At 39.9% G+C, this 24,197-nt stretch overlaps 1 protein-coding gene across 4 annotated transcripts in view; it reads left to right on the forward strand.

The window, feature by feature from the left end:
• The window catches only part of LOC115220766 (pyruvate dehydrogenase (acetyl-transferring) kinase, mitochondrial), a 139,079-nt gene that overhangs the window by 37,523 nt on the left and 77,359 nt on the right, over window positions 1–24,197 (forward strand). For all 4 annotated transcript variants that reach the window (XM_036510280.1, XM_029790907.2, XM_036510279.1 and 1 more), the window contains exon 2: window positions 21,793–21,934. In XM_036510280.1, coding sequence (XP_036366173.1) covers window positions 21,793–21,934 — 142 coding nt within the window. The remainder of the gene's footprint in view (window positions 1–21,792; window positions 21,935–24,197) is intronic.

Below are 24,197 nucleotides of genomic sequence, written 5' to 3' on the forward strand. Positions count from 1 at the left end.
ACACATGCACACACACTAAAACAATGCCGTGGTTCTGTAACACAATTAGAATGATTATGATTATTATTATTGAGAGGAGGGCGGCGAGCTGGCAGAATCGTTAGCATGCCGGGCGAAATGCTTAGCGGTATTTCGTCTGTCTTTACGTTCTGAGTTCAAATTCCGCCGAGGTCGACTTTGCCTTTTATCCTTTCGGGGTCGATTAAATAAGCACCAGTTACGCACTGGGGTCGATGTAATCGTTCCGAGTTCAAATTCCGCCGAGGTCCACTTTGCATTTCATCCTTTCGGGGTCGATGTAATCGACGTAATCCCTTCGTCTGTCCTTCTTTGTCCCCTCTATGTTTAGCCCCTTGTGGGCAATAATAAAGAAATAAGAATTGCTAACACACCGGGGGGGGGGGGATGATCGATCCCGAAAGGATAAATGCTTAGCAGCATTTCGTCTGTTTTTACGTTCTGAGTTCAAATTCTGCCGAGGTCGACTTTGCCATTAATCCTTTCGGGATCGATAAATTAAGTACCAGTGAAACTCTGGGGGTCGATGTAATCGACTAGTCCCCTTCCTCGAAATTTCACTTGTGCTTTTAGTAGAAAGGATTATTATTATTATTATTATTATTATTATTATTCATGTGTTATGTTGCTGGTCCTTCTGCCTGAAGCATTGTAACTGTAGTTTTCCCCGTCACGTTATGCAAGACGATAAAAGAGAAAATCTTGTTTGTTCCAGCAGATTTCAGTTGCCATTATTCTGTGGAAATAACCGCTAGCATTATTATTTGTTTGGTGGTTCAAGGATTCCTAGTATTTTCTGTGATTGCACTTTTCTGTAATTGTTTTCTAACTTTCACCTGCGGGAAATAAACAGAATTTCATTGAAAAGTATCTTTGATAGTCTGATTCCTGAAGCAACTACAAGGAATTAAGCGATAATCGGTTACATAAATTCAAGGGCAACGATGAACGAAAGAGCTTCTGCACAGAACCGATCGTTGAACCGATTGGAAGTTTTTATATTCTGCTATTGTTGTTGTTGTTGTTGTTCAGTTTTGTGTTTGTTCTGATTAAGCTGACCGATGATGAAAGTTTTTCCAATCGTGACCATCCTTCATGGGTTCGGTTTATAGGTAAAATCTGCGGATGGTGGGTGACGAAGGGCAAAATGCTTCGCGGCATTTTCTCTGTCTTTATATTGAGTTCAAAGGCTGCCGTGGTCGACTTTGCCTTTCATCTTTTCAGGGTCAATAAAATAAATACCAGTTAGTCACTTGGTTTGATTGCCGGCATTGTGCCAAAATGTGAAATTAATATTCTCAGTTTCCTTGATAATCACTTCACAATCATATGGGTTTGCAAAGTCTACAATCTTACAAATAATCGTGTTTCTGAATTCAAATATCGCCGAGATCAACTTTGCTTTTCATCCTTTCGGGACTAATACAATAATCCCTGGTCAAGTACTGGGGTCGATATGATCGACGAAGCACCCTTCCTCTCCTCACTTTATAATTGCAGTCCTTGTACCAAAATTAGAAATAATAATTATTCTTTTCTACTCTAGGTACAAGGCCCGAAATTTTGGGGAGGGGGCCAGTCGATTAGATTGATCTCAGTACGCAACTGGTACTTAATTTATCGACCCCGAAAGGATGAAAGGCAAAGTCGACCTCGACGGAATTTGAACTCAGAAAGTAGAGACAGACGAGATACCTATTTCTTTACTACCCACAAGGGGCTAAACACAGAGGGGACAAACAAGGACAGACAAACGGATTAAGTCGATTATATCGATCCCAGTGCGTAACTGGTACTTAATTTATCGACTCCGAAAGGATGAAAGGCAAAGTCGACCTCAGCGGAATTTGAACTCAGAACGTAACGGCAGACGAGATACCGCTAAGCATTTCGCCCGACGTGCTAACAACTCTGCCAGTTCTCTGCCTTAAATAATAATTATTAAAGCGGTGAGTTGGCAGAATCGTTACTGCGCCGGGCAAAATGCTTAGCGACATTTCGTCTGTCTTTACGTTTTGAGTTCAAATTCCACCGAGGTCAGCTTTGCCTTTCATCCTCTCGGGGATCGGTAAATTAAGTACCAGCTGAGTACTGGCATTGTGCCAAAATTTGAAACTAATATTAAAGTTGCGAGCTGGCAGAATCGTTAGCGCGCCTGACCAAACTCTTAACGGCATTTCTCCTGGCTCTTTACGTTTCGCGCGTTCAAATCCCACCGATTTCGAGTCAACTTTGCCTATCATCCTCTCGGGGGTTGAATTAAATGAAGAACTAGTCAGGTATTTGGAGTCGATGTATTTGATTAACACCGTCTCCGTAAAAATCGCTGAGCTTGCATCAAAATATGAAATCGTTATTGTTGTTTATATTATTTATTCAAGTACTTGAGGGTGAGGGCGAGATCTGAGGCTGTAGAAAATAATATTTACCTAAGACGATACGCTGTAGACCTCGTGGTTGTGATGTGTTTCTAAGCCATTCATCTCAACCCTACACTGTACACACGCACGCGCACCTCACTACCCTCCATCTTCTATGGGGCGCACCAACACCATCTTATCTCTCTATGCTCCATCAACACTAAATCAGACATTCTAATTCGTAGCAGTCTTTTGTCATGTCTGCTTTTGTGTGCGTGCATACATTTATGTTGAAATGGGTGCAGACGTGGCCAAGTAGTTAAAACCACTTTGTTTCATAATAACTAGGTCTCGCGTTCTGTCGTGCGGTGCGGCGGGCGTCTTAGGCAGATATTTCCCCCTTCGTATCTTTTTCACTATATCCTGCGGTTGATCCGAGTCCTGTCAGTGAAATTGAAATTGGGTGGACAGAAACTGTGTGGAAGTTCGCCGCATGGCCTGTACCTATAATTTCGAAGGTTCAGCTTTGTTACCATGCCATGGAGATTCTGTCTGAGGATTACATTAAAAGCATACGTGCCAATGGAACACTCAGCCACTTTCATAATAAATCGATATGTAGCAAGTTTAGGAGATCAAACAACTTGAAGACTCATCATGGAAACTAACGAAAGGCTTGGTGGCAGGCAATGAGTAAAGAAATGCTACACGCTGGAGTACCATCCTGGGGAATTTTTAGTCGAATGAATCGACCTCAGTGTCTTTTTGCTGAAACGCTGAGTTATGGGGACGTAAACAAACCAACAGCGGTTGTGAAGCGGTGGAGGGGAGGGAACAAGCACACACACACACTCGGCAGGTTTCTTTCAGTTTCCGTCTGCGAGATCCACTCACCAGGCTTTCGTCAACTCGAGGATATATAAGATATGTCGCGCAGTGGGATTGAACCCAGAATCATGTGGTTGGGAAGCAAGCTTCTTACCACACAGTCACGCCTGCGCCTATATCTCTCTCTATATAAACGGCAGTTTGTCTGTGCGTGTTTCTGTGTGTCTGTTTGCTTGTACCCTCACCCTGACCACGGCTTTCAACCGATTCTGATGAAACTTGACACACACATAGCCCAATGTCATAATTCAAAACTAACGCAGCGAAAATTTTGAAAAGTTCCCCCAGTTCTGAAAAAAATCGATAAATTCGACATGGAGTCGAGAATCAGAAACACAAACCGCAAACTGTCTAGGGGACGCAACTCCACCTTTTTTAACTAAAATAAAAATTTACCATCATTTTTTTCCATGTTTTTGCTATTTTTTGGCTATAACTCTCTAAAAATGCTTTATAGTTATTTCCCTTACAAACCTGAGCAACGCCGGGCGATACTGCTAGTATATATATATATATATATATATATATATATATATATATGTGTGTGTGTGTGTGTGTATATATATATATATATATATATATATATATATATATAATATATATATATATCTATATATATATATATGTGTGTGTGTGTGTGTGTATATATATATATATATATATTATATATATATATATATATATATATATATATATAGAGAGAGAGAGAGAGTCAGCCGTATGTGTATGACCTGGGAGCCTGTGCGATGTTTTCGCTAATTGTTCAAGATGCCTGTATAGTTGCGAGCAGGCCTAGACACTCACTTGTCTCTCCCTTTGGTTCTGTTTCTGCAGCTCATCCAGGATGTGACTACTTGAGAGAGAGAGAGAGAGAGAGAGAGAGCGGGGATTGTACCACCACTCATTTTTCGCTGAGTAAATTGGATCAACGTGAAATAAAGTGCATTGTTCAAGGACACAACGTACCGCCCTATCTAGGAATTGAACCTACGACATTATGGCGGTGAGCCAAGCCAGTCTAACTTGTAAGACACATGTAGGCTCGGGTCTTCAGCCTAGTGTATATCTTGATTACATTATCAGATGTACTCTTGTCTTTGCTACTGTTTCTAACGTGTCGAGTGACTGACTACGTAGACTTCTCCGCTAGTGTTGGTTGAGACATAACAAAGACAAATATGAACCAAGAGAAATAACCAAGACTGGCCAAAGGCATGTATTCGAACAACATAGGCGATTACAGGTATATCAAATACCGTACAATATAAATTCTCGATTTATTAAAATTATGACCGCTTCTAGAGGATGTGTCATTACTAAATAGCAGTTAATCAGCTCCATATCAGTAGGAAAGATAATCTCAAGATTCGAGAATTCAGCAGCGATAGCATAGGGTTGAGGAAAAGTACAGCTTATTATCTGGAGATAAGAGACCAGACACTTCTTACTTGCAGTATCTTAATATTCTGGCATTTCTCTTCTACCCTCCCTCATCCCTTAACCACAAACGCCTTTTCTCCCCCACCTCCTCATAAGATTTCACGAATATTAAAAGATCGTCTGGTTAGTGGCCGTTGTTGTTAAGCCCAGGCTTAATTGAGCAAGCTTATTGATCAAAGGCATTCCCAGTTGTGACAACCCCATCTAATATATATTATATATGTTTCAAATTTTGGTACAAGGCCAGCAATTTCGGGGTTGGATAAGTCAATTACATAGATCCCAGTGTTCAACTGGTGTTTATCTTATCGATCCCGAAAGGGCGAAAGGTAAAAGTACACTGTGGCGGAATTTGAACTCAGAACGTAGAGGCGCGCGAAGCAATTTACCGGGCGTGCTAACGATTCTACTAGCTCACGTCTTTTATTTATATATAGACGCAGGGGTGGCTTCGCTTGCTTCCCAAGCACATGGTTCTGAGTTCAGTCCCACTGCGTGGCACTTTCGGCAAGTGTCTTCTACTTTAGACTCGGGCCGACCAAAGCCTTGTGATAGACGAAAACTGAAAGAAGCCCGTCGTGTGTGTGTGTATATATATTATATATATATATATACACACATACACATATATATGTATGTATATGTTTGCGTGTCTGTGTTATCCCACCACCATCTCTTGACAACCGATGTTGGTGTGTTTACGTACCCTAACTTAGCGGTTCGGGAAAATAGAATAAATACTAGGCTTATAAAGAATAAGTGCTGGGTCGATTTGTTCGACTAAAGGCGGTGTTCCAACATGATCGCTGTCAAATGACTTAAATGTGTAAAAGAGTAATTTATATACAGGGGTTGGACAAAATAATGGAAACACCTTAAAATTTCAAACAAATTAATTTTAATATAGGTTAGGACCGCCTTTGGCAGTAATTACAGCTTGAATTCTATGAGGTATGAACTCGTACAAATTTTGAATTGTTTCCAAAGGAATTTTTGTCTATTCTACAGCTAAAACAGTCTCCAGTTCTTGTAGTGATGATGGCAGAGGATATCGACTCCTCACTTGTGTTTCTAAGGTACGGGGACGTAAACACACCAACATCGGTTGTCAAGCGATGGTGGAGGAACAGACGCACACACACACATAATACATACATACACGACTGGTTTCTTTCAGTTTCCGTCTATCAAATCCACTCACAAGGCTTTTGTCAGCCCGAGGCTATAGAAGACACTTGCCCAAGGTGCCACGCATGGGGAATGAACCCGGAGCCATGTGGTTGTTAAGCAAGCTACTTACCACTTTATTAATAAAGCTGCAAAGACATCTCAAAAGCTGTTACTCAGAGTTTCACGTTCCCGTTCGTCGGACAGTTTTGGTTGAGAATATATAGCTACATTGTGCAGGGTGTCCTTCATTTTTTTAAGACAATAGGATGTGATTTGAGATAAACTTGACTTATGTTTCTAGCTACTCGGGCGAGCTTGTATAGACGGTTCCCTCGTTGTTTGCTCAGGGGTGTAAGTGGGTGGGTGGGATAATAAAGCGGGTGAGAAGAAACAGGTGCCACTAAGGAAAAATTTAAAATAGGGTGTGGCCTGGAAGGCAGATAGAAAGGTCAGAGGGGACCACTTTATAAGGAGTGTATGTGTGTGTGTGTGTGTGTGTGTGATAATGTGTGAACTCGCATATGTATTAACGCACGTTTAAGCATGTTTATATGTAGTAATGTGGGTTTGTGTGTAATATTGTAGGGAGAATTTAAAATAAGGGTTGAAAAGGTTAGAGGGGACTACATTACAGAGGAATGCCTGAGTATATATGTGATGTGTATATTTTTATATGTATAGGAGTGGTTGTGTGGTAAATAGCTTGCTTACCAACCACATGGTTCCGGGTGGCACCTTGGACAAGCGTCTTCTACTATAGCCTAGGGCCGACCAAAGCCTTGTGAGTGGATTTGGTTGACAGAAACTGAAGAGAAGCCCGTCGTATATATATATAGGTATATATATATGTGTGTGTGTATGCTTGTGTCTGCGTTTGTCCCCCCAACATCGCTTGACAACCGATGCTGGTGTGTTTACGTCCCCGTAACTTAGCGGTTCGGCAAAAGAGACCAATAGAATAAGTACTAAGCTTACAAAGAACAAGTCCTGGGGTCGAGTTGCTCGACTAAAGGCGGTGCTCCAGCATGGCCGCAGTCAAATGACTGAAACAAGTAAAAGAGTATATGTATGTTTTACGCGTATATGAATATATATTTATGTATAGCGTGCATTTGTGATATTTAAACATTTATAAGTGACTATACATTTACATATGCTTATATATGGTGTTTGTTCATACGTGTGAAGGTGCATGGCTTAGTGGTATTCGGTTCACGAGTTCGATTCCTGACGGCGTGTTGTGTCCACGAGCAAGACGGTTTATTTCACGTCGCTCCGGTCTAATCAGCTGGCGAAATTGACCTGGGCCAGCAATTCAAAAGGACCGGCCGTATCACAATCTGCGTCAGGCAGGATCTCCCCGAGAACTTACATGAAGTGTACTCGTGACTGTGGAGTACTCAGCCACTTGCACGTTAGTTTCACGAGCAGTCCGCTCTGTTGATCGGATCACCTGGAATATTTGTCGTCGTAACCGACGGAGTACCGGTTGCGTTCCTATGTGCTAATGTATGTTTGTGTGGAAATGCACGCGTGAGTTTATATGCCGTAATGTATATTTGTGCGTGATGTACGTTGAACGTGTGTTTGTGTTTGATAAGACACTTTCTACCTGTGTTTGTGTTCGATAAAACACTTTCTACCTGTGTTTGTGATAACGTATGAGTCATAATAATGTAGTATGCCTGTGTATGATAATGTATGTTTAGGTTATAAAGGGTGGTGGGTGAGCACAAAAGCGAGGCTTCATTTAATCTACACTGTTTGACTTACACATTGTGAAAGTGGCGAGGGGTGGAGAGACGAAACAGTGAATATATATATATATCTTTAGATAGGTGTGTGTTTTTTCGTACTGAATATGTTTATTACAGTGTTTTTTTACAGAATGTGTGTGTGCGTGCGTGTAAAAATCTGATGTGTGTTTAAAAAAATGTAATGTATGAAAAAATGTGTATGTATATATATGTAAAAAAATGTAATGTGCGATGATATGTATGTCTTTAAAAACTATGCAATGTGTGCATGTATCTGTGAGTAAACAAAATATGAAGTGTATTTGTAAGAAAAAAGTGTGGGGGGGGGGGTGAACTTGTTAAATTTTACTTCCTATTGCATCAAGCTTTTCAAATTTTCACCAGATTATATTTTTGAAAATAGTTCTTATGTAATCTTGCATGGTGATGAAAATCGCATTTATTTATACTTTCTAGAAAGTAATTGTAAATAAGTTACAAGTATTTAAAATCATGAAATTTTAGCCAATAGGGAGCAGCCTTCATATACCGCCGGATGCCGTGACTTTGTCTCCTTTCGGAGCAGCAAGCACGCAGGAAATCTTTACGTTATATCTTGACCTACTAGAAATAGCAGCCAAATCTTCCTTAAACTACATCCTCACCTCCACCGACAAAAAAAATAGCAATAGAAAAGGCGAAACATTGTATCACAAAAGACCATTTATTTCCTCGCTTGAGGCGGGTCCAAGTCCTCGCAATTTGTTGAGTGTTATTAATAGCATGTAAATGAAAATGAATCTCAGTGGATGTAACCTTTTATCGGACTCACGACCCTTAAAACACTTATTGGGTCCCACATATTAGATGTATTTTCTCTTTTCTTATGGTAAAATTGTAAAGAAAAAGGCGGTGGTAGGGGTAGAGAAAGAATTGGTTCGATGAATTGGGGCAAAATAAGTAATTGGTGATATTTTTCATTATTTTTTTCTACCTGTTCGGAACTGTTATATTGCAGGTATTGCATCATCGTCTTTGGGAATAAAAATTGGTCAGCATATTAATAACTCTGCTGACCGATTTTTACAACCCGCCCCAAAAAATGATGCAATACATGCAATGTAATGTTTTCAAACAGGTCGGTTTTAAGTTGAGTTTAAAACACATTTTGTCATTGTATGAAGTGTTACTGTTGACGACGATGATGATGATTATGATGGAGCTGTTCTATCTCCACTACCAAACCTTGAAAGACATTTTTTATCATAACAGAAGAGAAAATACATTTTATATCAGTCTGTTGAGCCGAGTAAGAGTCGTGAGTTCGATAAAAGGTTACATCCGTGGAGATTGACTTTCATTTAGAAGTTAGTGGAAAGTAAGTGGAAAGCACTTGGACCTTCCACAAACGAGGAAATAAACAGGGCTGTGACACAGTTTTGTCCTTTTTTGAGACGTTGTGTATTTTAAGGAAGATTTAGCTGCTATTTCTAGAAGGTCGGCGGTCGACATAAAGGTTCCCTGTGTTCTTGCTGTTCTCAAAGGTAACAGTCACGGCGTCCGGTATATCTGGCAATGGAGGCTGCCGATTGGTTAAAATTACATAATTTAAAATGCTTTGAACTTATTAATTTCTAGGGAAAAAAAGAAAATGAATGCGATTTTCGTTACTAGCAAGCACCCCCACAAAAAACAAACAAAAATGCATTAAAACCACATGTTTTGAAAATAATCTGATGAAATTTTGTAAAAACTCGAAGTAGTTACAAAAAATTTAACAAGATCCGAAATATGAAATGTATCTGTAAAAATATGTAATGTGTGCGTGTATGTATAGTATATACGTATAAAATAATATATATATTGCATCAATTGTGGTCAGGTTGTGTCACAATCTCAACCAGGAGATACTACTCGATCATAGTGACTACAATACTTGTTCTATAATTTTGTATTTTATGTATTTTCCGTTAGTTAAGCGTCATTATTTTGACTCATCACCGTTTCTTTTGTAATTCGACGCTGTTGAGTCAAGCAAAACGTGTAACGCTTATAACACATAGGTGTGTATATGGATATATGCTTACACGCATATTATACATATATATATTCTTTTATTTGTTTCAGTTATTTGATCGCTGCCATGCTGGAGCACCGCCTTTAGTCGAGCAAATCGACCCCAGGACTTACTCTTTGTAAGCCTAGTACTTATTCTATCGGTCTCTTTTGCCGAACCGCTAAGTTACGGGGACGTAAACAGACCAGCATCGATTGTCAAGCGATGTTGGGGGACAAATACAGACACACAAACATATATACATATATATATATAATAGATATACCTACATTATATATATATATATATATATGAAGAAGCCCAGAGAGAGAGAGAGTGAGTGGTTGTATACTGTCAACATAACGTGACAGTCCCGTAAAGGGAATTACACCACCGCTGTTTAGCCCTAGGAAGCATCGACGCTTCCTGTTGGCTTTGACACATTTCCCGTGTCCTTATATTTGCGAGGGCTTGGCAAGTATCTCAACAAGCAGGAATTGCTACTCTGGACTGATGACGGGCAAGACCCAGAAACATGCATGTCTTCAGGTGTGAATCCTAGTTGGTGGGGGTGCTTGCCTCCCCTTCGCAAATATAAGGACACAGGAAATGTGTCAAAGTCGACAGGATGCGTCGATGCTTCCTAGGGCTAAATAGCGGTGGTGTAATTCCCTTTACGGGACTGTCACGTTATGTTGACAGTATACAACCACTCTCTCTCTCTCTCTCTCCATATATATATGGGAGGGTGCGTGGCCGGGTGGTGCATTGTGTTCTTGAGCAAACCACTTCATCTCACGCTGCTCTGCGATGCCACCCGATGCGTGGTACACAATGCACCATTTCAGACAACGTCGATTTGATCGAGAGTGAGCCATTGTGTGGCACGAATTTTTGATCACTATAAACCAGGAGTGGGGGAACTTTTTAGTGCGGCGGCGGAAAATTTCCAAAAATAGAAAAAAAGAAAAAAAAAGGTCCGCAGGCGGATCACAAGTTCTTACTCTTCTATCTGTCTAAATCTTGTATATTTATCTATATATAATTCGAGACACATTAATAAAGAAAAGTTTAGTCCTTTCATGACCAACCTGACTGAAACCGGCTCTGGCTCTGAGTACAAATGTCCTACTTTCAAAAGTTCTGAATTGAAATCTTCCACCAAACCTTGGTCACAATTTATGTTCCTAACACTAGCTGAATGATAACTAAGTTATTTTACTAAATTCTTTGTTATATTTAAAGTAATTGAAAGAAACACAGAACATCTCAAAATAAATACAGTAATGAAAGGGTTAAGGCATTAAATTAACGCCGCCGCCACTGAATTTAGGACGTTTATATTACTTATGAGGTTGTTGGGATCTCAAGGGAGTGGCGCAAACCTAGCAATATGTGTTTTATTACCGGACGATTTTTATGTCCGAGACTAATCGTTTTAAGTTGCAGTGGAAACGCGACCTATTTCCGCAAATAGGCATACGAATATTGTATAAAATTTATTATTGAAAAATTTACCATATTTTGTACATATGAGTATACAAGCGTGCGTGAGCAATAAAATGGGTCGTTCTGCAAAAGCTAAGCACTCAAACGTCATCTTCGACGGGAGTGTCTGTATATGAACTTGTTCCAATCATTGGATTGCGACCATAGTAGAGCAGTTTGTGTATAACACCTGGAAGCATCTGTGTACGAATGTGGTGTAGTTTGCGGGTCTGTACGGATTTTAATGCACACATAACACATGCATACACATATCATTTCTACATGGAATATATTGTATATATGATAACAGTTTCCGTTCTAAATCTGAGGAGCTCGTTTCATGAAGGCATTATGTGAGTTACTGAGTCGATCCGCTCTTCACCTCCCTCTCTTGCCACCGCCACACCTCCTGCTCGATACACAAAAGACGCGCGTATTGGCACTCTCCTTTCTCCACCTCTCTATCTCTCTCTCCTTCCTCTTCTCTGTATCTTTTTTCCTACAATCCTCTGTATCTCTCTTTTCTTTCCTGTCTCTCTCTCTCTCTCTTCTTTCCTATCTATCTCTCTTTTTTCTCCCTTTACCTCTCAATCTCCCCATCTTTCTATCTCTCTCTTCTTCTCTCTCTCTTTCTCTATCTCCCTCCTTCACTTTTTGTCTCTCTTCCTCTCTTCCCTTACATTCTATTCTCTTACAGTTTAATATTCTTTACTAAACTCTGAAGCTTGCATATTTAAATAACTTTGTGTGTGTGTGTGCGTGCGCGCACTTGCATATATATATATATATATATACACACACATTTGTGTATATATATGCGGTGTCGTCTGCACGTGCCTGCGGGCACGCCTTATTGTCTGCATGTATCTATTACTTTCTCTTCCTGTTAGTGTGTATGTATTTACTTAAGTGTATATGTGTGTGTGTGTTAGTGCATCAGTGTTGTTTAAGTGTGTGTGTGTGTGTGTGATGTAGAGATACATATTACAGCTACGATGTAACTACATGTGTGCGTATAAGTCTGTATGTATCTATATATATATATATATGTGTACGTGCTTTTGTTTGTTAGCATAACATTGCCATTTAAGTGTGTGTATGTTTGTGATGCGGAGGTACTTAACTATCATTCCCGTTGTGATGTATCTATATGTATGTGTGTGTGTGTAAGTTTGCATGTGTGTATATTTCTATATATATGTATGTGTGTGTGTGTGTGTGTGTGTGTGTGTATTAAGTATTGTGCTCATAGGAATGTTCTCGGCATAATTGTAACCAGTGTAAGAGATGGTAACACAATCTGTGTTTAATATATGTGTGTGTGTGTGTGTGTTTTATGTATCTGTGCGTGTGTGATATATATAAGCTATGTGTGCGTGTGTCCTTTTGGAAATATGTTTGTGCATACACACATGCACATATGCATTCACATAAACACATCTATAAGCACAAATATGTGCGCATCTGTATATGTATGATGCTTCAGGGCATTGGCCTTGTCAGCCACACGCGCCCTTTACAGCCAACGAGGACCAGACCCTTACATCTTCGTTCGCGAACTTGTGTGTGTGTTTTATGTATCTGTGCGTGTGTGATATATATAAGCTATGTGTGCGTGTGTCCTTTTGGAAATATGTTTGTGCATACACACATGCACATATGCATTCACATAAACACATCTATAAGCACAAATATGTGCGCATCTGTATATGTATGATGCTTCAGGGCATTGGCCTTGTCAGCCACACGCGCCCTTTACAGCCAACGAGGACCAGACCCTTACATCTTCGTTCGCGAACTTGTGTGTGTGTTTGTGTGGCTGTACCCCACTAACATATTTTGCTAAATAACAAGTTTATCTTTGATAAATTAGTTATATTTCTGTAATACACAAAATATTTTAACAATTTTTTTAACAAGGCACCGTAGTGGTTCCGGTTTCAGTCCCACTGTGTGGCACCTTGAGCAAGAGTCTTCTATAACCTGGAGCTGATCAAAGCCTTGTGAGTGGATTTGGTAGACGGAAACTGAAAGAAGCTCGTTGTATATATGTATGTCTGTGTTTGTCCCCCCTCCCAACATCGCTTGACAACTGATGGTGGTGTGTTTACGTCCCCGTAACTTAGTAGTTCGGGAAAAGAGACTGATATAATAAGTACTAGGCTTACAAAGAATAAGTCCTGGGGTCGATTTGCTCGACTAAAGGCGGTGCTCCAGCATGGCTGCAGTCAAATGACTGAAACAAGTAAAAGAGTATATATATATATATATTATATATATATATATATATAATATATATATATATATATATATAAGAATAAGCATATTAAAATGGGTCCATAAGAAAACTTATTTAAATAAAAGGGTTGGGAGCCACTGGCGTAGTGAGAGGAGGGACAGTTCCAATTTGCCCTCTCAGGCATAAGTCTGGGCAAGGTTGTTTTATGGAAGACCAGCAATCGCCCATGCATACCAGCCTCCCTTTCCCACGCCACTGATGTTGTCCACTGGAAAGGCAAAGGGGCCGATACAGCTTGGCACCAGTGACGTCGCAACTCAATTCTACAGCTGAGTGAACTAGAACAACCTGAAATAGTGTCTTGCTCAAGAACACAACACACAGCCCGGTCTGGGAATCGAATTCACTACCTCATGATTATAAACCCGACACTCTAACCACTGAGCCATGCGTCTTCGATGGCAGGAAGGAAGTTATTCTCAGTAAAACTTGGTCTAAATGTTTGCGACAGAGTGGATGGACGTCACTAAGGGTGCCCAGGGACCATGTGTGTTGGGGGTGATGCTGTTGATGGTGGTGGTGGTGGTGGTGCTGGTGCTGGTGATAGTTGTGGGGATGGTAGTGGTGGTGGTAATGGGAGGGTATAACTCTTGTCCATGTTACTATTAACAGTGCTGTTTCTCTACTACTACTACTACTACTACAGGCCATTATAACAAAGTTAATCAAGACCCTGTGCCCCACTGTCACCATCACCATGACAACCACCAGCAATCTGGACCTGTCAGTGTCACCTGTTGCTGTTCTCATTTAATTAATTAATTTGAACAGCTATTAATGATTACATTCACATGTGTGTGTGTGTGTGTGTTTTAACTATAGGTATGTGGTGGTGGTAGGGGGGCGTCAGAGCCGAAGAAAGAGAGTAGAAGAAAGAGACTAGTCTTTAAAAAGAGGGTGGGAGAGAGACAACAGTGTAATGTGGGGTAGAAGAGGGAGTACTATGCATTGTGGGAGCCCTGTGTATGATGGCGGTGGGGGATGAACTGCTTGGCAAATGGAGATTATCTGTGACACAGATTCAGTTGACCCCCCCCCTCTCGACCGAATTCTGAATGTCATTCCCAGCCTCCTTGCTAACTTTTCTTCACCTCACTACACTAAAGACCTTCTTCCAATAAAGGGTTACGCTGAGTAAGGCCGCGAGCTGGCAGAATCGTTAACACGCCGGGCGAAATGCTTAGTGGTATTTTGTCTGCGTTACGTTGTGAGTTCAAATTCCGCCGAGGTCGACTTTGCCTTTCATCCTTTCGGGGTCGATAAATTAAGTACCAGTTACACACTGGGGTCGATGTAATCGACTTAATACCTATGTCTGTCCGTGTTTGTCCCCTCTGTGTTTAGCCCCTTGTGGGTGATAAAGAAATAGGTTACACTGAGTTTTCGTATATCACCAGATATCATCATTTATTGTTTTAGCATCCATTTGTCCAGGCTTTCTCTAGCTGGGACAGAGTTTATTGAGGCAGAATTTTCTATGACCAGATGCTTTTCCTGTCACCAACTCTCACCTGCTTCCAGACAAGGTGATAATTCCCCCCTTGGTGGCCAGGCATGTTTTCACAAAATAATAGAAATGAACGACCCTGCTTGTACGACAGCGACACTCATTTACAATTATCATGTGATGTGAAGACAAGGAGACACACACACACATTTATACATTTGTTCCATTTGTGAGCAAGTTGGGTGTCAGTGGTGGAGAGTGGGGCATCAGTCAGAGTCATCCTGTCTCTATGACAACTCAGTTTGTCATGAGGTCGCCCCCCCCCTCCCCAGTTATCTTTACACACCAAATCTTGTCTATGTATGTAAATAGACACAACAATAGTCAAACACAAGTGATTTGAAATCTAGTCATGTTTTTGTTTTTGTTTTTTTTGCTTTGCTTTGTCTTTATTTATTTAAAACTATACCACACTGCAACCCCTCCCCAACCATCACCACCACCAATACCATCACCACCACTGCCACTGCAATCACAAAGACAGGGTGTAAAATAGGTGAAATATTTGTGAAAAAGAGAGGACCAGCTCACATCACCATAGTCACATTATCTAACATACTGTTTTAACTCTTTTGCCAACAACCAGCCTGAAACGGCTGCCCTTGGTACAATGTTACAAATTCCCTGTTTTAAACCAGCTATGTCTGGCCAAAATACTCTACCCCCTTTTATGTTCAAACTGGCCAGATCTAACCTCTCACACCAATCCTAAATTATCCGTCTAAAAATTCACAGTTACATCATCGAAGTCTTGAAAGTATAAAATACTCTCTCTCTTCTACTTGTTTCAGTCATTTGACTGTGGCCATGCTGGAGCACCGCCTTTAGTCGAGCAAATCGACCCCGGCACTTATTCTTTGTAAGCCCAGTACTTATTCTATCGACCTCTTTGGCCGAACCGCTAAGTGACGGTGACGTAAACACACCAGCATCGGTTGTCAAGCAATGCTAGGGGGACAAACACAGACACACAAACACACACATACATATATATATATATATATATATATATATATATACACATATATACGACAGGCTTCTTTCAGTTTCCGTCTACTAAATCCACTCACAAGGCTTTGGTCGGCCCGGGGCTATAACAGAAGACACTTGCTCAAGATGCCACGCAGTGGGACTGAACCCGGAACCATGTGGTTGGTTAGTAAGCTACTTACCACACAGCGATTAATTCAAAATAAGAAAACTGTGGCAAAGCTGTGTGACAGTGTTGTCAGACCATCAAACAACTTGCTTGATATTGCATTTTTATACTTCTCCTCTGTTTTATTTTGACATGCGCATTGCGTTTTTACGAATCCAGTGTGCACATGTGCATTCTGTGTTTGTTCATTCTTCTTTTGCCAGTTCCTACTTAAAACTGTTTACAGATGACAACCATGTCCACGAACGCAGTTGTGAGATGGTTGTGAAACAACGTAAAGAGATAAGCATTACTTTTGAATGTATAATGTGATTTCTAAAGGGTTAAAGTGGTCTAAATTACCTTCAAAATTTTATGTTAAATTTTCTTCCAAATCCTTTGATGCCAACCCTCCTGAGACTGCTCCTGGTTCTCTGATACAAACTTCCTGTTTTAAAGTAATCTAATTCAAAGCCGCCCATCAAAATATGTTAATTTCAGTTCCAAACACCAGCATAATAATGGCAAAATTATTTGACTCAATTTTTCATTATTTTCAGAATTAATTAAAACAGAGCTGCTTATTTCAACAGAAATTATAACAACAAAAGAGTTAATAATGTGAAAGCTATTTTTACTAATTTCTCCAATAATTTCTAAGTTAATTGAAGCAAGGGCAACATATTTCAATAGAAATATGGCAACAAAAGGATTAATAGACAGTAGGGTGTAATCTCAAAAAGCACTGGTGCTTTTGGGTTTTTTAAATTATATAATTGGTTGAGTAACCCACAGACTATATTGAAGCTTCCCTGTGATCTTAAATAGCTTCAGGTCAGCCCTGATTGAATAGGCCTTTGTACAATGATGTTTTGTATTTTTTTAGGGTTATCTTGTCCAGTGAGTTTGTGATTTGAGAGAGATTTGTTTATTTTTATTCTAGCAGGTCATAAGATGGTGACCTTTTTAGATTTTTAGTCCAACACAGGCATTGCTGTGTAGTTATGAAGTTGGCTTCTCAACTGTATGTTTTGGAGTTCAGTCCCACTGCAAGGTACTTTGGGCAAATGTCTTCTACTATGGTCCTGGACCAATTAAAGCCTTTGTTAGTGGATTTGGTAGAAACTGAAAGAAGCCCACCATATATATGATGTAACTGCCCAAAACAGTAAGGACATCTGGTAACTTGACTGAGGAAAGAAGGCCACAAATGACCTGTCATTTTTTCCCCTGTCCTTCTAATTATTGCTTCTCCTGTCCGCCTTTGTATCATCTATCTGTCTGAATGTTTTACTGTATTCTATTGTGTTTTTATTCCATTTATATATATATATATATATATATATATATATTTATAAGAGCTAAGCAATGGAGTAGATAAGATCCATTCCTTAACTCTTGTATTCTTATTTGCATACCTGGCAACCCTGATTGCCTACCATGAAATGTAAAGAACTCTTTTCAATTTATCATACTTCAGTAAGAAAAAAATGTCCACGACCTTCCCTCTCAATAAACCACTATTGTCTCTGAAAGCTGTTTTTTATATTTACTATGGATTGCTTGAAGCTAACTTTCTTCCTACACCACGATCCTTGGATCTTATATATATATATGAATGTGTGTGTGTGTGTACCTTTTCTTGGCATGTGATGATTGTAAATGAGCATTGCTGTCATACAGTGAGGTTGTTCATTTCCAATATGCTACAAAAACATATCTGGCCACAGGGAAATATTACCTTGCTTGGAAACAGGTGAAGGTTGGTGACAGGAAGGGCATCTGGCTGCCTGTAATAGTCTGCTTCAACAAATTTCATCTGACTGATTCAAAGAATGGAAAAATGGTGATGATGATGATGTATATTCTTCTGTTACTAAGCTGTAAAAATAAAGAATTCTTTTTCTTGGAAATGGGTCAAGTGACCTTTCAGAAGATTCATCCTCAGCTTGCATTCCCCACTCCTGTTTTCATGTTTCTTTGAAGGCGTAGCTGAATAAAAATAACAACTTTGAAACTAGGAGCATTGATGAAAGTTCAGTTACCATTTCAAATAAAAGAATATACATATACTGACAAAGAACTATGCAACCACACAGAAGTTTGCTGCCTTCCAATGGCAATGTTCTTTAGTTTCTGTTTATATATGTCGCCGAGTACAGACAATACATAAAAACTAGATTGTGACCAAACTCAAAATAACAAAATAAGACCCCAACAACAAACAATGTATACATTGACGTAACAATAGCAACATATAAGAGATCAGTATTGCACTAATAACACTTAGGAGGAAGTTTATTATTGGCAAAATGTAATTACATGTCTGAACACAGATATTTCTAACAATGATAGGAAAGAGTGAGCGATTCTTTAACATGTGCTCTACTGCAGACAGGCAGGCAGGCAGACTGACTGAATGACTGACTGGAGCACAGCCCTGAAGAGTTTTTAGTTGAATGAATTGACCCCAATACTTTTTTGTTTTTTTTTAAGATTATTCTAAGGGTCCCTTTTGCGGAATTGCTAAGTTACAGGGACAAACCAACTCTGGTTGTCAAGAGGTGATGGGGGATAAACACAAACACATACACACACACGTACACATGATGGGCTTCTTTCAGTTTCCGCCTACCAAATCGAATCACAAGGCTTTGGTTGACCTGAGGCTATCGTAGAAAACACTTGCCTAACGTGCCAAGCAGTGAGACTGAACTTGGAACCTTCTTGTTGGGGAGCGAACTTCTTATCACACAGCCACACTTCTGCCTATGTTTAATATTTGCAAACAACTTGCAGATGCAAGTGCTACCAGTTAAAAGCTCTGCATACTAGACAGTAGCTGGCTTATGGGGGTCATCAGGAGGGCATGCACTCTTGTTTCAGGGCCTTCCTCTCAACAACATTATTGCTCACTGCCACCCACCCCATTCAACTGATGTTCCACTTGCCAGATCAACTAGTTACTAGCCTTCACCCAGTATTCTTCTAGCCATTGTTCATTGTCTCTTTCTAGTAAAATCCAGTGGCTTGCCTTCTCCATTGTAGCCTGGGTATTTGCTCAGGCTGGTATTTGCTTCCACATGAATCTTTCTGTTTGAACTTATATTAAATCCTTGGCTTGAAACTCATATATATATATACCATTATTAATAATAACTTGTTGCCTGCCACTTTTTATTTATATATATATATATATATATATATATATATATATATATATATATATATAGGTGCAGGAGCGGCTATGTAGTAAGTAGTTTGCTTACCAACCACATGGTTCCGGGTTCAGTCCCACTGTGTGGCACCTTGGGCAAGTGTCTTCTACTCTAGCCTCGGGTCGACCAAAGCTTTGTGAGTGGATTTGGCAGACGGAAACTGAAAGAAGCATGTCATGTGTTTGTGTGTGTGTGTGTGTGTGTCCCCCGCCAACATCGCTTGACAACTGATGCCAGTGTGTTTACATCCCCGTAACTTAGTGGTTCAGCAAAAGTGACCGATAGATAAGTACTAGGCTTACAAAGAATAAGTTCTGGTGTTGATTTGTTTGGCTAATGATGGTGCTCCAGCATGGCCTCGGTCAACTGACTGAAACAAATAAAAGAATATATATATATACATATACTGACAAAGAACTATGCAACCACACAGAAGTGTCTAGTATCATCCTGATTGAAGTCGATAAACTGCATTAGGAATCACTTTGACCCAGATTTTGATTGCTGTGGATGTGGCTTGGTCGCCTGCAGCATTAATATCCTTGAGAAAGCCTGAAATACACAGCCATGTTTATCTCGGGAAATCAGGTGATTGACTTAGTTTATCTGACTGGTATGTAGGATAAGGAAATGTGTAGTATTATTGTGTGTGTGTGTGTGTGTGATATGAAGGCATGGGATAGGTGCAGCATAGCTGTGTAGTTCCGAAATATGCTTCCCAACCACATGGTTTCAGGTTCAGTCCCACTGAACGACACCTTGGGCAAGTGTTTTCTGTTATAGCCCCAGGTTAACCAAAGCTAATGGGGGGGGGTACTTTGTGGACAGAAACTAAAATAGGCCTGTCGTATGTATGTATATATAAATAAGACATATGCATACATACATACATATATATATACATACCTACATCTATATGTATATATACAAGCATATATATATGTATGTGAGTGCAGGACACCTTATTTGTGGTGTCCTGTACTCACATATATATATATATATGCATGTATATATACATATAAATGTAGGTATGTACATATATGTATGGATGTATGCATATGTTTTATTGTTAAATTGTTATTATATGATTGAACGCCTCGCATCACTTTCTTATTTCTCCAAGTAAGTTTTTATTATGTATGTATATATATATATATATATTATATATATATATATATACACCCACACACATGTTAATGTCTCCTTGTCTTGACATCATATGACGTTTGTAAATGAGCTTCACTGTCACACAAGCTGTGTCCTTCATTTCCAGTCTTCCATGGAAATGTGTTCAGCCAAAGGAAAATATTACCATGCTTGGAAGCAGATGAGGGTCAGTGACACGAAGGGTATCCCCGGCTGTAGAAATTCTGCCTCAAGGAATGCTGTCCAACCCGAGCAAGCAAGCATGGAAGAGTGGACATTAAGATGATGATGGTGATGGCACATAATCACCATCATTTTTACAACTTTCCTTTTCCATGTTGGCATGGGTTGGAAAGGACTTTTTGAAACTGTTTTTATAGCCAGATACCCTTCTTGAGCCAATCCTTTTAGTCACCTCTCATGACATGCAGGGACACATGGCAAAAATAATACACACTTTGAAATCTTATATGTATCTGTGCACACACACACACTTCTTTTTGTAAAAGCCCACACAAGCTTTTTTTTCTTACATTTTCCCCAAGCTCACATGTATATATTACACTGTGTAACACAGTTTTTGTTCTTGGGTAGGAACTGTTATTGCCTATTTGAAAGTATAGAAAATGGCTAATATTTCCTTCAAACTTTGCCATTCTTACATTTATGTAAACCACGAAGAATTCCTCTCAACACATGGCTATGATGCTACCTCACTAATCCTGGTCATGGTCAGAGATGCATTTGTCAGCCACTAAGGGACACATTCAAGTGGCTGCTGTCAAGCAACTTACAAGTAAATCTGTGATATTGAGCAGAATATTTGCTATAATGATATTTCTGCTTCAGCAACTCAGTGCTGAATCTGTAATGGAAAACAGGCCAGTTTCAAAACATTGATACCTAGGTTTCAAAAGCAAAGATTGAAGGGACTGAATAGTAGTAATCTCCTTTAGTTTCTAGACAGAAGCAAATAGGAAATAACACCAGCTGACCAAAGACAAAAAAATTAAAATTTTGTTACTCAGTGTTATATAATCTCTTTATGTAAAAATATCCCCACATACTCCACTGCCCATTTCCATCCCTGTTCAATACTTATGTAAACACACATTAAACCAATTCTGTCACAAAAGACTATTTAAAAGCCATCACTCTCCGATGGCCCACAAATACATTAAATTTTTTTTAAATTGTTTTTGTTGAAAAGGTCAGTGACCCATTTGTGAGCTGCAACCAACCTGTTGCCAATTCTTGTCACACACACACACAAGCATTATATTTGATTGTTAGAATCTAATGTTTCCATTCTATTTTTCCATTGACAGGTAGTCAGAATGCGTGTGAAAGGACTTCATTTGAATTTCTGCGTAAAGAATTGCCTGTTAGGCTTGCCAATATAATGAAGGAGATCAACCTTCTGCCAGACAATCTTCTACAAATGCCTTCAGTGGCCATGGTACAGAGCTGGTGAGTGATTTCATCCATTTTTATCTTCCTTCTTTCTTTGTGTTGTGTCACATGACTGAAGGAATAAGGTGCTGCAGTGACTGACCACACAGGCCCCAGGTTCAAATTCACTGCATGCAGGAATTTCTTGGTGGTGGTGTTGGTGGAGGTACATTTTTTTTTCAGCCCAGGTAAGGGACCAACATCCTGTTCAGTTGTGGTGGTGGTGGTGGTGGTGGTGTGGGTTATAATCTCAGTCATTTAACCCTTTTGCACAGTGGTTCTCAACCAATTTTTACCTATTAAAAAAAAAATAAAGAAAAATGGTGAAGTTTCCTTTTTGAGCCACACTGATTCATAAAGGCCAGTTTTCATGGTGTATAAATTCCCCAACTGGACAGGATGCCGATCCATTGCAGGATTACTCATTTTTGCCAAATGAATAAACAGGAGCAATGTGAAATGAAGTGTTTTGCTCAAGAACAAAACATATCACCCAGTCCAGGAATTGAAACAACAATCTTACGATCATGAGTCTAACACCCTAACTACTAAGCTACCTGCCTCCAAGGAGAAATCCTTGCAGCCATCCATACATACAGGCATATCTTTTGTGGCCGTGTCCCCACTCCCTCTCCCAGCTGAGAGGTCTTTGTCTTGCAGATGCTGGTACTGCACAAGATGCACTTGTGCCAGTGCTATGTAAATGCACATAAAAAGTACCCAGTGCATTTTGATTGGTGTTTGGAAGGGCATCTGGCCTTCTCCCCTTGGAAGCATAAAATGGCACAGTCACCCTTGTTTGGGCCTGTGTTCAGTCCCACTGTGTGGTACTTTGGGCAAATATCTTCTACTATAGCCCCAAGCCTGCCAAAGCCTTGTAAGTTGATTTGCTCAAAGGAAACTGAAAGAAGCCTATTGTATGTGTGTGTGTGTGTGTATATATATATATATTATATATATATATAGATGAATGTGTGTGTATTTGTGTATGTCTGTGTGTGTCTGTGTTGTGTTTGTCCCCTACCACTGCTTGACAAGTGGTGTTGGTTTGTTTATGTCTGCATGATTTAGCAGTTTGCAAAAGAGACCAATAGAATAATTACTTGACTTCAAAAAGCAATAAGTAGTGGGGTTTATTTGTTACGCTAAACCCACCAAGGTGGTGCACTAGCATGGCCCACAGCCCAGTGACTGAGACAGTTGGGAAATACATAGTGCAACAAAATATTCTGTTGACTGGCATTTTATTAAGTGACATATTTAATTTCATTGAGAGATGCAAACTCACGGTCACCCTTGTCTGTTTTTTGTCAATGTATGACTACAGTTTGGTTAGTGAGAATCAAGGTGTCCCCTCTCGCTCCTCACAACATCATGTTGTTTGCAAGCTTTTGATATTAGGTCAGTCACCCGGTTAATGCTGGATTCAGCTTGATAAGAAATAGTAAAAGTAATTACATACAACTTTTGTACTCTTTAATGTTAATGCTGTTGATATTATCACAAACAATGAAATATGAGGATTATGATAAGGTAATCACTTCATCGTCATCATGATCAACTTCCAGACATTACAGCCTCAAGTCCCAGGACTGATAGGGTTGGTCAGTTAGTTTCCATGGTGTATGAATGACCACGATCACAATACTAGCTTTGAACAGGGCACCAGTTTATTGTGGGGTTACTCATTTACAAATTGTGGACTGGAGCAATGTAAAATGAATTGTTTTACTCCAGAACACCCTTACAACTAGTTATCCCATCATGTATTGTCATTCTTTCATTTTGTTTACCCATCTCAAGGCAACACTCTTTCATTTAGTTATCCCGTCTTGAAATCAAACCCTCATGTCAAGCTCACCCATCTTGGAGTAATACCCTCTCATCTAGTTAGTCCATATTGGGGTAACCCCTAACATCCAATCTTGGGGTAACAACCTCTGTTTGTTTGCCCATCTCAAGGCAATACCTCCTTTCATCTTGTTATCCCATCTTGAAGTAACATAGCACAGCTCACTTTTAAACTGCTTTCCAAGTCATCATCATCATCATCATCATCATTTAGCGTCCGCTTTCCATGCTAGCATGGGTTGGACGGTTCAACTGGGGTCTGGGAAGCCAGAAGGCTGCACCAGGCTCAGTCTGATCTGGCAGTGTTTCTACAGCTGGATGCCCTTTCTAACGCCAACCACTCCGTGAGTGTAGTGGGTGCTTTTTACGTGCCACCAGCACAGGTGCCAGACGGAGCTGGCAAACGGCCACCGACGGATGGTGCTTTTTA

Source organism: Octopus sinensis, linkage group LG17, assembly GCF_006345805.1.
Source record: "Octopus sinensis linkage group LG17, ASM634580v1, whole genome shotgun sequence".
NCBI classification, from domain to species: Eukaryota; Metazoa; Mollusca; class Cephalopoda; order Octopoda; family Octopodidae; genus Octopus; species Octopus sinensis.